The 12,576-nt window shown below is 39.9% G+C and overlaps 1 protein-coding gene across 6 annotated transcripts in view; it reads right to left on the reverse strand.

Annotated features, from left to right (window-relative positions):
• Positions 1-12,576, reverse strand: part of AUTS2 (AUTS2, activator of transcription and developmental regulator) — a 670,249-nt gene that overhangs the window by 371,000 nt on the left and 286,673 nt on the right. For all 6 annotated transcript variants that reach the window (XM_021416123.1, XM_021416122.1, XM_021416128.1 and 3 more), the window contains exon 4: positions 10,311-10,346. In XM_021416123.1, coding sequence (XP_021271798.1) covers positions 10,311-10,346 — 36 coding nt within the window. The remainder of the gene's footprint in view (positions 1-10,310; positions 10,347-12,576) is intronic.

Consider the following 12,576-nt stretch of genomic DNA (forward strand, 5'->3'; position numbering starts at 1 on the left):
TGCAGCATGAAAACCCTTCCATTTGGCTTCAAGAACGATTTACCGAAACAAAACCACGTTCCGCCTGCATTCTCTGACATGCCCAACAATCCAGACTCTCATTGGGAAGGCTCCTTTGCTTCCAAGTGGCACAGTGTCATTCTGTACTACACGATGCCACTCCAGACACAAACCACGCTCTCTGAACCAGCCTGGCACACACACAAGGCACGACAGTCATTTATTTGCTCCAAGCTTGTCTTTCATCACCATCCCTGACAGACACATCCTCCTTGGCAAAGATTAGCATTTTGCTAATGAAGTTAGCTCATGATCTTCTATTATAGCTGGTGCCTATTCTGCTGCTTAATCTCTTTTCATCTCCCAAGGTGGGCCAAACAGTCAATGCTATTAATAATAAAAAGTTTTATTACAGTAATAGCTAGAAATCTACAGCCCAGTACAAGCTACTACACATATGTGCAGGTAGGCACATGCATGGACAGCACTGAATAAACAACTGAAACACTCAAAATACATTACTTTATCTTCACTCACAAGTGACTATCACTTCCTTTTCCTATTACAGTGATGCTACTTAAAATGGCCTACTCTGCTGCTTATATATGCCCACCATGAGTTTGAACCAAAAACATCCCTAGTAATGCAAGAGGACTCCTGGAAACCCCTTCTAGCGCTGCAGTGAATGGTTGCCATCTTCCAGCAAAGCGAGACAGCAGACTCGGTCATGAAAGCAGCACTGATCTGATTGCACAAATGGAAGGAGTCCTCATCACGATGCAAGATGGCTCGAAACAATAGCATTTGCTAGAATGAACGGTGGACGTGGCAGCCACATCTCTCAGTGGGAGGGGCAGTTCAGAACATCAAGTGCGATGAGGTTTCAGGAGGTGAATCAGCTACTTCAGCTGAATGCACATTAACCCTCAGGAGTAGTAAAGAAGAAAACAACTGCCCTGATCTTTTTTTTTTTTTCAAACCAGACTCACTGTTATTAAAGGAAAAGCAGTAAAAAACTCCTCACTTCCTAGTGGTCTGAGAGCAACAATAACCCAATAATGCTTTTCTTATGGACAAAGTACCTCAAAAATACATATTTATAACGAACCATTACAGCACGCATCACAACTTTACAAGCATTCATCTAATTACTTCCACTGAAACACACACACACATCTCCCCACTCCCCCCGCCACACGCAGCCTCACCGAGCACCAAGCCTTCAGCAACCTTTCTCTGATGGACACATTTTTTTCAGGAAATGACACAGTGACATAGGTAAAAGGTGATTTAGATAGACTGCTGTGTCACAAATTGTCAGGATCTGATTTAAAGACCTTGCCTTTGTCAAGAAAGACAGTTGGGTGTCTGCTTTAAAGAAGTACTGGGAATATTTTCATCAAAGGTTTGAATTGAAAAACAGTGGGAGGTAAATATCTGAGATGTTGCCAAGAAAGACCGCTATATCCGTGCAATTACCATTAACAGGGGACAGCAGTGGTTCAATGAAGTAATTCAATCTGGTGTCCTACATTTTATCAGACAGCAATTCTGAGTTCTGACATAAAAGGCTGAGAACGAGAATTGGACTCTTTTCTGTGAAATTTAGCCTTAATTCTTGCAATCAGGAGATGTGTTCTCTACTTCAGGTACCACCCTACCATCCCTCCAAGTGACTCAAAAGAAGAATATAGTCGTATTCACCATAACACTAACCATTCACATAGGAACAGTTCATACCCTGGCTAAGTTTTAGAACGGAATGCATGCAGTAAGAGGTGAGAGCTTTCCCTACTTAAGCTACACCACCATTTCACTACTTCTAAGTTTAGCAGGAAGAAAAAAGAGCTACTGTCAAAAAGATGAAATTGTATGATGTACCCTCAATTGGTACATGTATTCTTCCAAAATATAAGAAAGAGAGGTAGAGAGTAATTTTTTTCCCCAGAAAATGGCAAAATGAGAAAACTAAGAAAGTTCACATCAAAATAGTATCATCGTATGGTTTCTCCTTCTCATTAATCCAGCCATACACACACATATAAGCCTATTTTCACAGAAGCTTTTGCACTGTCTTTCTCCAGAGTACCCTCTTTGGTTAGCCAAATGATCGTCCTGGTCATTTCCACGGTCGTTGACTTTGCACAGTATATACCATCAAACAAACAACAAACAGTAACATCAGCAGTTACTTTGCCTCAGAAAAGGTCCAGTGTTGCTTTTTCCTCTTGGGTTACAAAAAATTCCACCATGCAGTAATGAGCAAACCAGCACCATTCATGAAATGATACGGAATCTCCTCTAGAGACCCAACTCAACCTTTCCCAAATATTAAACTTACAACACATACATTGAATGCATTGAACATCTTCCTTAATGATAAGAAACTGAGACCCCATGGAAGATGGAGGCTTTGTATATGACAGCTTAACTGCTTGCAATCAAACTAATTTGCAGTACGATGACCTGAAATGAGTTTAAAAGCACCATAATGCATGTTTAGCAATCAGTGAGGCAATTCTTTATTATTCAAGTTCACAGTTACAATTTGCGTCACATTACGGGAAAGAGAAAAAGGAGGAATATGAAATAACAATTCTTTTGTTTCACACGAGCCAATGAGCAAAAAATATACTTACATGAGGCCAACGGCGAAAAGTAATAAAGATGAGCTGTGTGTAACAGGGGGCATTAGAGACCAAACCTAGACTGACAGCAAATCTTAGTCTTCCTTGCTCCTTATCTAAATCTTATCATCTCCAGAAGCAGAAATTATAAAATTAAAAATTTGCCTATGAAAGATCATGACATGACTTTTGTTAATTGATTTTTGTTGAAGATAGTCTAAAACGATTAAGTTCATCTGAAATACAATCAAAAACACGTACTGACTATGCCCCAAGGTTTTGGAACTGTAAATGAAGCTACTTGCCAACCATTTGTAACACTCCTCTCTCTTCTGCTGATGCCAGAAGTCAGAGACCCTTCTGGCAAATAACACAAATTAAAATATATACATTTTCTAACTTCCTTCTTTCGTTTTCCTAACGCACCTCCATTCATCACATTTATTATCCGTGGACCCCACTGAGGGAAGTGGAAGACTGTATAGAGAAGCAATAGGAAAAGTGGCTAACATGCTCCAAGCATTTGGTGAAGAAATAGAAGAGCACTAAATGTAACACCAGAAAAAAAGCCCCAGGAACCACACAACAGGGCAAAACTGAGACAAAGGTATGACACAGATAGACTGCTCAATTCTAACAACTACAGGAGGAATGGACTTGGGCAAGGAGGAAAGACAAGGCCGCCCACGAAGTACACTTTAGCTCAGCACTGCTCAATTGAAAGTGGTAACTCTTTGGGTCCAGTATCTCTTAATGTGTCTGGGGTCTGTCCTAAGGAAATTAATCACTGCACTATCCAGACAGGGGATGAGAATCAGTGAGAATTCTGCAATGAGTGAATAAACCTGAAAGTACAAAAATTCTGATCTCAGTTCTGCGTAGCTGAGTAAGGAACAACTGCTGAGCCTCTGCTTTCCCCTTTTGTTTACGATTTGGACAATATCATTTCACCCAACTCAAAGAAGAACTGTAAGGATTGATATTTTTAAATGCAAAACACTTTATTCAAAAGCCTTGAGCATGCATTAGGGCAGGTTTCTAAAGTTAATGAGAAAATACCACGCAGAAGGTCTGCAAAAATAACTAAGACCGCAATCTACGCTCATAACAGATCTGAGTTGAGACCTTTCTTGAGTGAATTCCAACCCAGGTAACGTATCCTTTTTGCCCAAACAATTCTCAAATACTGAGTTAATAACATGTTTTTCTCAGCCTTTAGAAAAATACACAGTTTTGTTCTCCAAAAACAGTTGTTATGCTCCAGCTACTCTCATCATGATTAGTAGGTTGCTAGAAATATACGTATGTCTCCTTTTACTGTTCTTTTTGCTTTGATGGTCATATCATTAGTAAACTCTTTAACGAGCCTCAGCCATTCCTAGGAACAGCATTACATTTTACAAATGCTAACATTAATAGACCTGGGGTAGACTTTATTACATGTAATGTTTTTATTTGGCAATGACAATGCCTCCCTTACAGCAGCTGTTACAACGCACTCTATTTTCAGTGGCTCCTGGAAAGATAAACCTAACATATTTCAGATAAAGAAACACCAGTGTTTTCTGGTCTCATTGTTCCACTGAGGTCTGCAAATACCAACAGGCAATGCTCAAATGCACAGATTTCTACTTGGCATTTTGATCACTTTCCTTGAATCTGAATTTACTATCTCAAGATTCATAACCTCTCTTTTCAGATTCCCTTCTCCAAAGAATAGGCACACAGAGATTTTAAAGAGAAGCTAAAATGGATTTCAGCATACCTTTTGCAATAATAGTTGGTAAAACTAATTACAGTGAGAAAATTGGAGATCATTCATTACTCTACTAAGCAAATTAGGATTTGTTAACAATGATTTATAGTGCCAAAAGCAGGATAACAAGGATTGCCTTTTCACTTGTATTCACAGAGGACGTGACAGCTTATTAAGTGTGGTGCATCCAAACAGTCTGCTGCTGTTGTGCTTTTGTAGACCTCACAGCATTTCAGACTTACAAACACTTAAGCAAAACACATTTGAATGTTTGCCTTCTAAAACTGAGCACTAAAAGGTAATGAGTAACTCAGCCTATCTACAAAAACAATTTTTTTTTTCTTTTTACCATCATTGAGCACATGAAGTGTGCAAAGTATTATCTCCCTCCCATTACAATAGATGTCTCAATTTTTCCAATCTATTTCATGTGAACCTTGTTCTTCTCCAGTGGAAGCCAATGGGTCTTACAGCAATCTCTTAATGTTGAGTCTTTCAGCACACTCCTACCTAAAAAGAGTCAACATCATCACAAATTTGACCTTCCAGAAACCAGAATATTGGCAGAGACTCTACTTAGGATTGCAGCCATTGCATAAGGACCAGGCCATGAAGGAAAATCTATTAGAGTTAAGGGTTATAACTGAGAATGAGTACCCAGAGTATGTTCGGGTACAACTGGTGTCACATCTCTTCTGTAGGTTACGTCTAGGTTGAAAACCAGTCCTCCTGCATGGTGAAATAGTTGGTCTTATCTAGGCCAACTACTGGTCCTCCATCACCTCTCTCCTAATACTGTTGGTGCTCCACTTGGGATGAGTTTTAGAGCTCTGAGTGGTGCAATGCAACATTACACAACCCAGCATCCCAGTGGCATGCTGCAACTACGCAAACATCTGCGGAACCAAACCCACTCAGGGCCAAACTGGATAGCACAACTGATTAGCTAGAGCCTTTGGGAGTATGCTCACAATTTATGTTTGTCTGAGTCACCAGCCCGTGTGCACATCACTGTTTTCTTTTTTCTTCCTTATTTTTAAGGTGGAACAAGATCATTATTTGGTAAAGAAATGTCACTGGTGCTTATTTCTCCCTTCCAGCCTCCCAAGCTTGTTTCTGTCATCAGCTTGCTACAAAATGCTAACAAATCCTGAAAATCCACACGCTGCTTTTTTTGATGGGGGAATCTGCTAAGACTAAAAAAAAAATAAAAATAAAAATAAAAATAAAAATAAAAATAAAAATCCACCACCACCAGCACCAACTAAAAATAAAGGAACTAAAAAATGAACCTAACAATCTTAGGTCGCTCCTAACAATCTCTGGAGCTGGACTCGTCATTAAGAAATAAAACATGAAGCTATTTCAATTTCTGTTTCTGTTCCGTTTTGTGTTGCAAACCAATAAAGCAACTGTATCTTTTAATGTGAGATTGGCTGGAAGGGAGACACAGAAAGCAAGCTAGCAAAAACCATTCTCTGTAGTCAGGTAAGAGAAAAAGCTTTTAGTTATTACACAAACTCCTATCATATTCTAAAAACATCTCCCTCAGCCTTTTAAAATGATAGACAGCTGAACAATGTTAATAATTCAAATAACACAAATTCAAGTAACTTTTTTAAAGCTAGAAAGTTTTTTTTTCCTAAAATTCTAGCTACTTGCTAATTATCTTATGAGACTTCTCAGTGAGATGTAGCCTGCCTTATCATCTATCTTTGAGCAGAGACAATGATGATTTGCAATGCAAAAAAAAATCAGACAAGTGGGAGATTTTTCAGGAAGTGTTTAGTTATGATTTCTTAGAGTGCACCTATATTTCCAGCACGTCCAAATATTATTTCTTGTGGAAGAAGCAGAAGATAGGTTGCTGCTAGCTGAAGAAAACATGCATGTAGATACACTTACCACTCCTCAACAACTTTGCATCATTAGCACTCATTCAGAGGTTACTCACACATGTCCCACTCTGCTGAAAGCACCTAATTAGAAAGCCTATTTAATCAATGGCAGTTCCAATCATGCCAGTTAGGTATGAGTTAGGCTGAATCATTTAATGGAGATTCCCAACCCTGACTATTGACTTCATAGTGAATACAGGTTGTCAAAGCAGACAGTGTGAATGCCCTGCCTTTCCCAGAGCATGCAATTTTTTCTTTATGTTTTGCTTTTCAAGAAGCACTAACACAGAGGTAACAAGAGCATAAGAACCAGTCTCCATCTTTCCCATTCAAAAATTTACCTAATCACAGCATAACACTAGGTAAGATTTTAGCTTTATCACTGCCGCGAGAAGTGCAGCACGAATTACTAGATGGAACCATCATACAGATATCAGAAAAATAATTTCATATCACTGGGAAGTGTTGGGTATATAAACATTTTCTCAAACACTCAGGAGACTCTCTGTAGAATAAAAAGGACCCATAAGCAATTTCTTCTTTGCTGTAACACTCACAGCATACACACACATTGTGGACACGAGTCTCTATCAAAACCAAATGCCTAACGTAAGCATAGGCTCCAAGCCTCACAAGCGTTACTTCCATTCTGTACATGTTAGATAACATGGTCTACCTACACCAACCCTTCACTCTTACCAAAAACTGGGGGAGAAAACCTCGTCTCCTTGAGTGAACAACTGTCCCCTTTCTGCCCTCATTACACAAAGAACAATGTAGATGTAGTTGGTTGCTCACCAATTACGTATCTCTCGCTGCAATTACACTAAGGTAAATCCTGCTTTCATGAATGAATCAGAGCAAAATTGGCAACTTAAGTATTAGGTATCAAGTATTCCCCAAGATGCATTAAAAAAAACCCCAAAAAACAGAAAATAATGAACTATTCCACATACAAAAGTTTCCATGTAAATGCACTGCTGTTCTAATAATGCTGCAAAACAACAGGACTAAGTTGACACAAAGGATACTTACTACTTACTCCAAAATCAACAAGCAGCTAATAGAGAATTACAAACCTTGGTTCATTCAAGCTTAAAAAGAAACACACAACTGACAGAAAGGACAGCGATACTTCATTAAAGGAGGACGTATTTACCATCAATATGGGCGATAGGTTTCACCATCTCAGTCTGCTATCCTAAGCACTCATTACAGAGCAGGTGATTTTCTCCACAAAGGCATGTATTGGTGGAGGTGTACTACTAACAAGAAACCAATTCTACTGGAGAAGAGATGGGAGACTGAGGAGGATAAAACCAATAACGAACCCTGATGATTAAAGTACAGATCTAGACAGAAGGAACACTATTCTGTTAAAACTTGGACAAAACAGCAGATACTGCCACTATCCATACCTCAGTGCTCATTCATTTCAGAGTAAAACCTGCTTCCACCTGTGATCCAGCTCGCTGGAGAAGATGCTTTCAGACAGAGTCGATCATCAGTCCATTGCAACTTACCTGGCTGCCTGTGTTCCCTGTGGTGCCTATGGAATGCGAGATTCCGTGCTCCAAAGTACAACGTGTATTGATCAATAACTTCCACGGGGAAAAGCTTTATTATTATCTATTAAACTAAAAACAATTGCTGCTCTACTTGACACCGATGGCCCAAGTTTTGATGTTCCGGATTAACACTAAACAGAAAAACTAACAGTCTTCTCTAGTTAAAAGCTCTGAGAAGTCAATCCAAATATTCTTTCCGCACTTTGATAATACAGTAATTACATTTATCAGAAACACATGCTCACTGGATCATTCTGGAGCATTTTTCTCATTGTCTGGTACCACAAAACACATCTGGGTTTTATTTGTCCCATGTAAGTTAATAAGAGTATGGACCTTTTTTTTTTTTTAAACAATAAGCAGGATAATCCTAGAAACAACTTTCTCAAAACAAGAAGAGGAGGAAACAACTCCTCAAGTTTCATCCAAAACTGGTTAACTGGAAAAACAGCTTTCTATGGGACTTTTTTCAATACTAGACTATCGGTGAAGAAGGAAAAAGAAAGTTACAGGAATCATATTACAGTGACTCAATGTAAGAAATTATATCATGTTAATGGCACCCAATAAGGGATGCCTCCCCGACCTGCTCAGAGCTGAATTGGTATGATTTAAAGTGCCAACACACTGGCACAAGAAGATGCTAAGCTTCTTCTTGTTACTCAGCTCCCAACTTGGTAGAATTGGAAGCTTTCAAGCTTTTTGCTGGAGCATAGGGGATGCTGACACCTTCCAGATTTTCACTTTACTGGACCAACCCACAGACAGTATGGTGCAAGGAACAGCAGATGGCTTTTCTTCTGTTACCTCTGCTTCCTAAATACGAAGCTGAACATTGTTCTTAAACCATGCATATTCAGCTCCCGCTATAAGGAGAAAAAGGTTTATTTATATATGTTAAAGCCTTTCATCTCACATTATATTTGTCCCATTCCAGAGCATCTCTGTGTATGTTCATATGATTTGAATTTCAAGCGCCCAGACAAAGGAAAGTAATTTAGTCTTAAGTGAGGAGTTTTAGTTTTAATCTTAATGCAAGATACATGTTGAGATGCTTGATATCCTTCTTGCTATCATATCCTCCCTCTTAAAAATGCATGACACAGAACAGGGAAAGTGCTGAAAAAAGGAAACTGTTTTTTCCTGTTTTACATTTTACCTTACCGTTCACGGATTAAGGCTTTAGCCTAATTAGAGGAACTACCACAAACCTTTTCCAGCTGATAACACTCTCTTCAGACCTTGCCACTGGCAGAAGACGGAACACTTAGTCTGTGCTGAAGTCCAGTGCAACCCCAGCAGGACATGGCATTTCTCCATGTATTAAGCAATATCCGTGCTTGCATTTTACACTTTACACGTGAGGCCACGCATTACCCAGTTTAACCCCATATCTTTCTTATAGGATCACAGATCTCTGTGAAAAAAAGGTTAAACTTCACCGTGTACTAATGGGAGGCAATTACACTCTGGGAATCTAAAAAGTGAGCAACAAAGTTATTTTTCATCATGTAATTGAATACTACACAGTTTTCTTTTCCCATAGTCTGATGAAAAGATAGAAGCCGTCTTTGATTACACTTTTAACAATACAGAACAATGCTATGGAAGAAGTCTCACTGCATGGTACCCACCTGTTTTTGGACATGCATAATGTCCTATTTCTCCTACAGATGTAACACAGAGTCAGAAAGGATATGCATGGAGAATGTAGTGTAAGTTACAGGTTAGAGAGGATACAAATCTTAGAGGAGAACAAACAGTGCACTAAATTGACTGCAAAACATTTCTTACTCTCAAACATATCTGCATGATAAATTTGGGAATAAGCACACGAAGAATTGTAAGTACAGACTGTTAAATCAATAAAGGGAGATATAAATAAATATTTATATATATATAAAAAAGACACACTGATCAATTATCAATCCAGTCGGGGTCCAATCCTCTTCTCATGATGTCAAATGTAAATCTAGCATAAATACAACTACAGGTGTGCTTTCCTAGGTCATCTGTGACATAGAGGGCTTTTACCCAACAGGTAGAAAACACTGTTGTGTTCTCTGGACTGTGGTACACAGGGGATGAGACAAAACTGCCATAATGGGCTCTTCAAAGTCTATGAATCATTGAGAACTGGTACAGGGGGAAATCAATTCAGCCATCTCAGATTAGAGAGCTGATATGACCACGGTTCGTTTTATTTGCTATAATTGTGTAAATTAAATATTTTGGGGATTTATGTAGTAACTAACGACATCTAATTAGCTCAGGAAAACATTGATCTCCACGTCTGCTATATTACTTATTATGTATTAGTGGAGGAAGAAATAGAAAAAGTTAACCTAGTGGGCAGACGGAGATTGGTTATTTACGCTCGTTTCCATACAGCGAGGCACTTTCATTTCAGGAGTAATGCTATGCTGTTCAGAGACATGTGTTAAAGTTGAGATACACTTACAAAGTAGCCTGTTCCCAAGCTGGAAGGAGCTGAGCTCTGCAATAAAACACAAAGACAAAGTGGAAAGTCAGTGATGGTTTTTAACACGTTCCAATCCACATAGCTCATTACCAGCCCTTTCCAAGCTTTTCATCACTACATCACAGCACCAATGTGCTGCCCCTTGTCATCTGCTACTGAAACAAACACGGTGTTGCTTAATTTTTCCCTTTACATCTCTCAACAACTCCGAGACGGTAACGTGCTATTTACTGAATTCCAAGCTTCTGCGGTGGACGTAATTGCCAATTTATTTGACAGGCAGCTGGGTAATGAATTAATGATGGCATTTCGCCCTGCACTGAGACTAAACAGACACTCATCAACCAGCCTCCCTGACATGCTGACATTCAATGCCCTGGACTCCAGCTACTCAGCTTTGTGGCCACAAAGGGGCAGGCGGGAGGGGGAAAAGAAAAAAAAAAATGTAGGCTGACTTCAAAACAAAAAGCCCGGTGGGTTTAGATGACTTTTCCAGTATATGACCTGTTTGCCAATTTATTCCCGAAAGGCCCTGGTTAGTACACACATAGTGCTTCTCTAAAATGAGACGTTTTGTAAACATAATTAGTAGTCTGAAATGTAAAAGAACGCGTGGGCACAGAGAAGCCGCTTCAGTCCATGTAGCATTTCCTGGAGAACACAGTCGCTACGATTTCCCACTTGGATGTCCACGCTGTTTAACAAACCAAGGATTTAAAAAGAGAAGAACGAAAAACAACAAAACTCTACAGTGTGAAACTGATTTCAAAACTCAAAACCGTGAGAATAATTAAAACCAATATTACTAAATTGGAAAATAATCAAAAGGTTAAATGCTTAAAAAAAAAAAAACAAAACGCATCATGAAATTCATTTTAAGTGGGACGCGATCACAACCTCTACGTTCACAGGAATTAAGGAGATAAAGGGTTTTGTTTCATTAGTTTTTCATCTCAGCAATGGGGATTACACAGCAGGTTCTCTTAGAGCCATGGTGAGAGACCCAAACATCTCCGGCCTAATCCAGGTCACTGCTGTTGTATTACAGGCCGATCCGTTCCAACGCTCCGACCCCATCCCCTGAAACGCTCTAAGCCAGGCTGGTCAATGGACAAGGAAGCAAAAGGCAGAGGGTAATTCTGGGGCGAGCAGTGGGAAGCCCAGATGACCAACCTTCAGCTCCTGCAGCTCAGTTTGCGTTGCAGCACCATGGTACAAAAGCTCTTCCAGCACTGCCAGAGCTCTGCCCTAACCAGGACCCAACCAGCCCCAGCCAACCGCTGGAAAGAGGCAGAATTTGCATCCCTGCCACCCCCACTGCAGGGAACCCTAACAGCAAACTCCCTCTACTTCTGATCTCCAAGTGAAGTGCTGACACAAAATGAAGCAAACCCCCACTCCCAAGGGGCTGACTCGGTCTTTTTGCTGAACCCTGTGCAGCAGAAATAGTGCCAAGAAATTTTAAATTAACGGCCATACTCATTGCAAATAATCAGAATATTACCATGTGTGCACCAAAGCACTACTAAAACGAGAGGTTTAGAGAGGTTATGTACGTCCAGGGAAAGGCTTTTTGGTTTAAGCCATTAAAAATTAAAGACTTAGCAAGAGGAAATCATCCTGGCAATCTTAGGGGTACCAACATCGCAGTATCAACAGACTCTGCTATGGAAGTTTGGAATTCCCAGCGGAGGGCTGGGAACACGCAGCCATGAGCAGTCAGGTAAGCACACAGCACGGATCCTCACACGGCTGCCAAGTCCCCTCCAGGGGCCACATCTTGGGGTTCATGAGCCACTGCCGCCCGCAGCTCTGCAACACCAGGTTGGAAAGGCTGCATGGATTCCGAACAAGTCCCACCCTTTCACTCACAACTTATAAAACTTACTTCAAAGGCCGAACGCTCCCAAGTTTGCATTCTGCATCTGTGTGCAATTTTTGTCTGCTTTTTATTCCAAGCTTTGGAAGGATCAAATATCAAAACACAACACACGAAACAAAGGAAAGAGGAATAAGCAAACAAAATGCTTCCCGCTGAATATTTCCATTCCTTCAAAAGCAACGCTGCAATGGCTATGAGAGGACAGCTGAAACATAGCAGTCAAATGACTTTTGCTGAAAAGAAATAATTTTGTGCAATTTCAGGGAATTTGACTTTGCTTGATGGAAACACAGCCCTTCACAAATTGCATGCTGCATATGGATAGTACAGTCTGCATACTCTGTTCGGTTTAAGTAGCTACAA

The sequence above is a fragment of the Numida meleagris genome, chromosome 18 (assembly GCF_002078875.1).
Source record: "Numida meleagris isolate 19003 breed g44 Domestic line chromosome 18, NumMel1.0, whole genome shotgun sequence".
Classification (NCBI taxonomy): Eukaryota; Metazoa; Chordata; class Aves; order Galliformes; family Numididae; genus Numida; species Numida meleagris.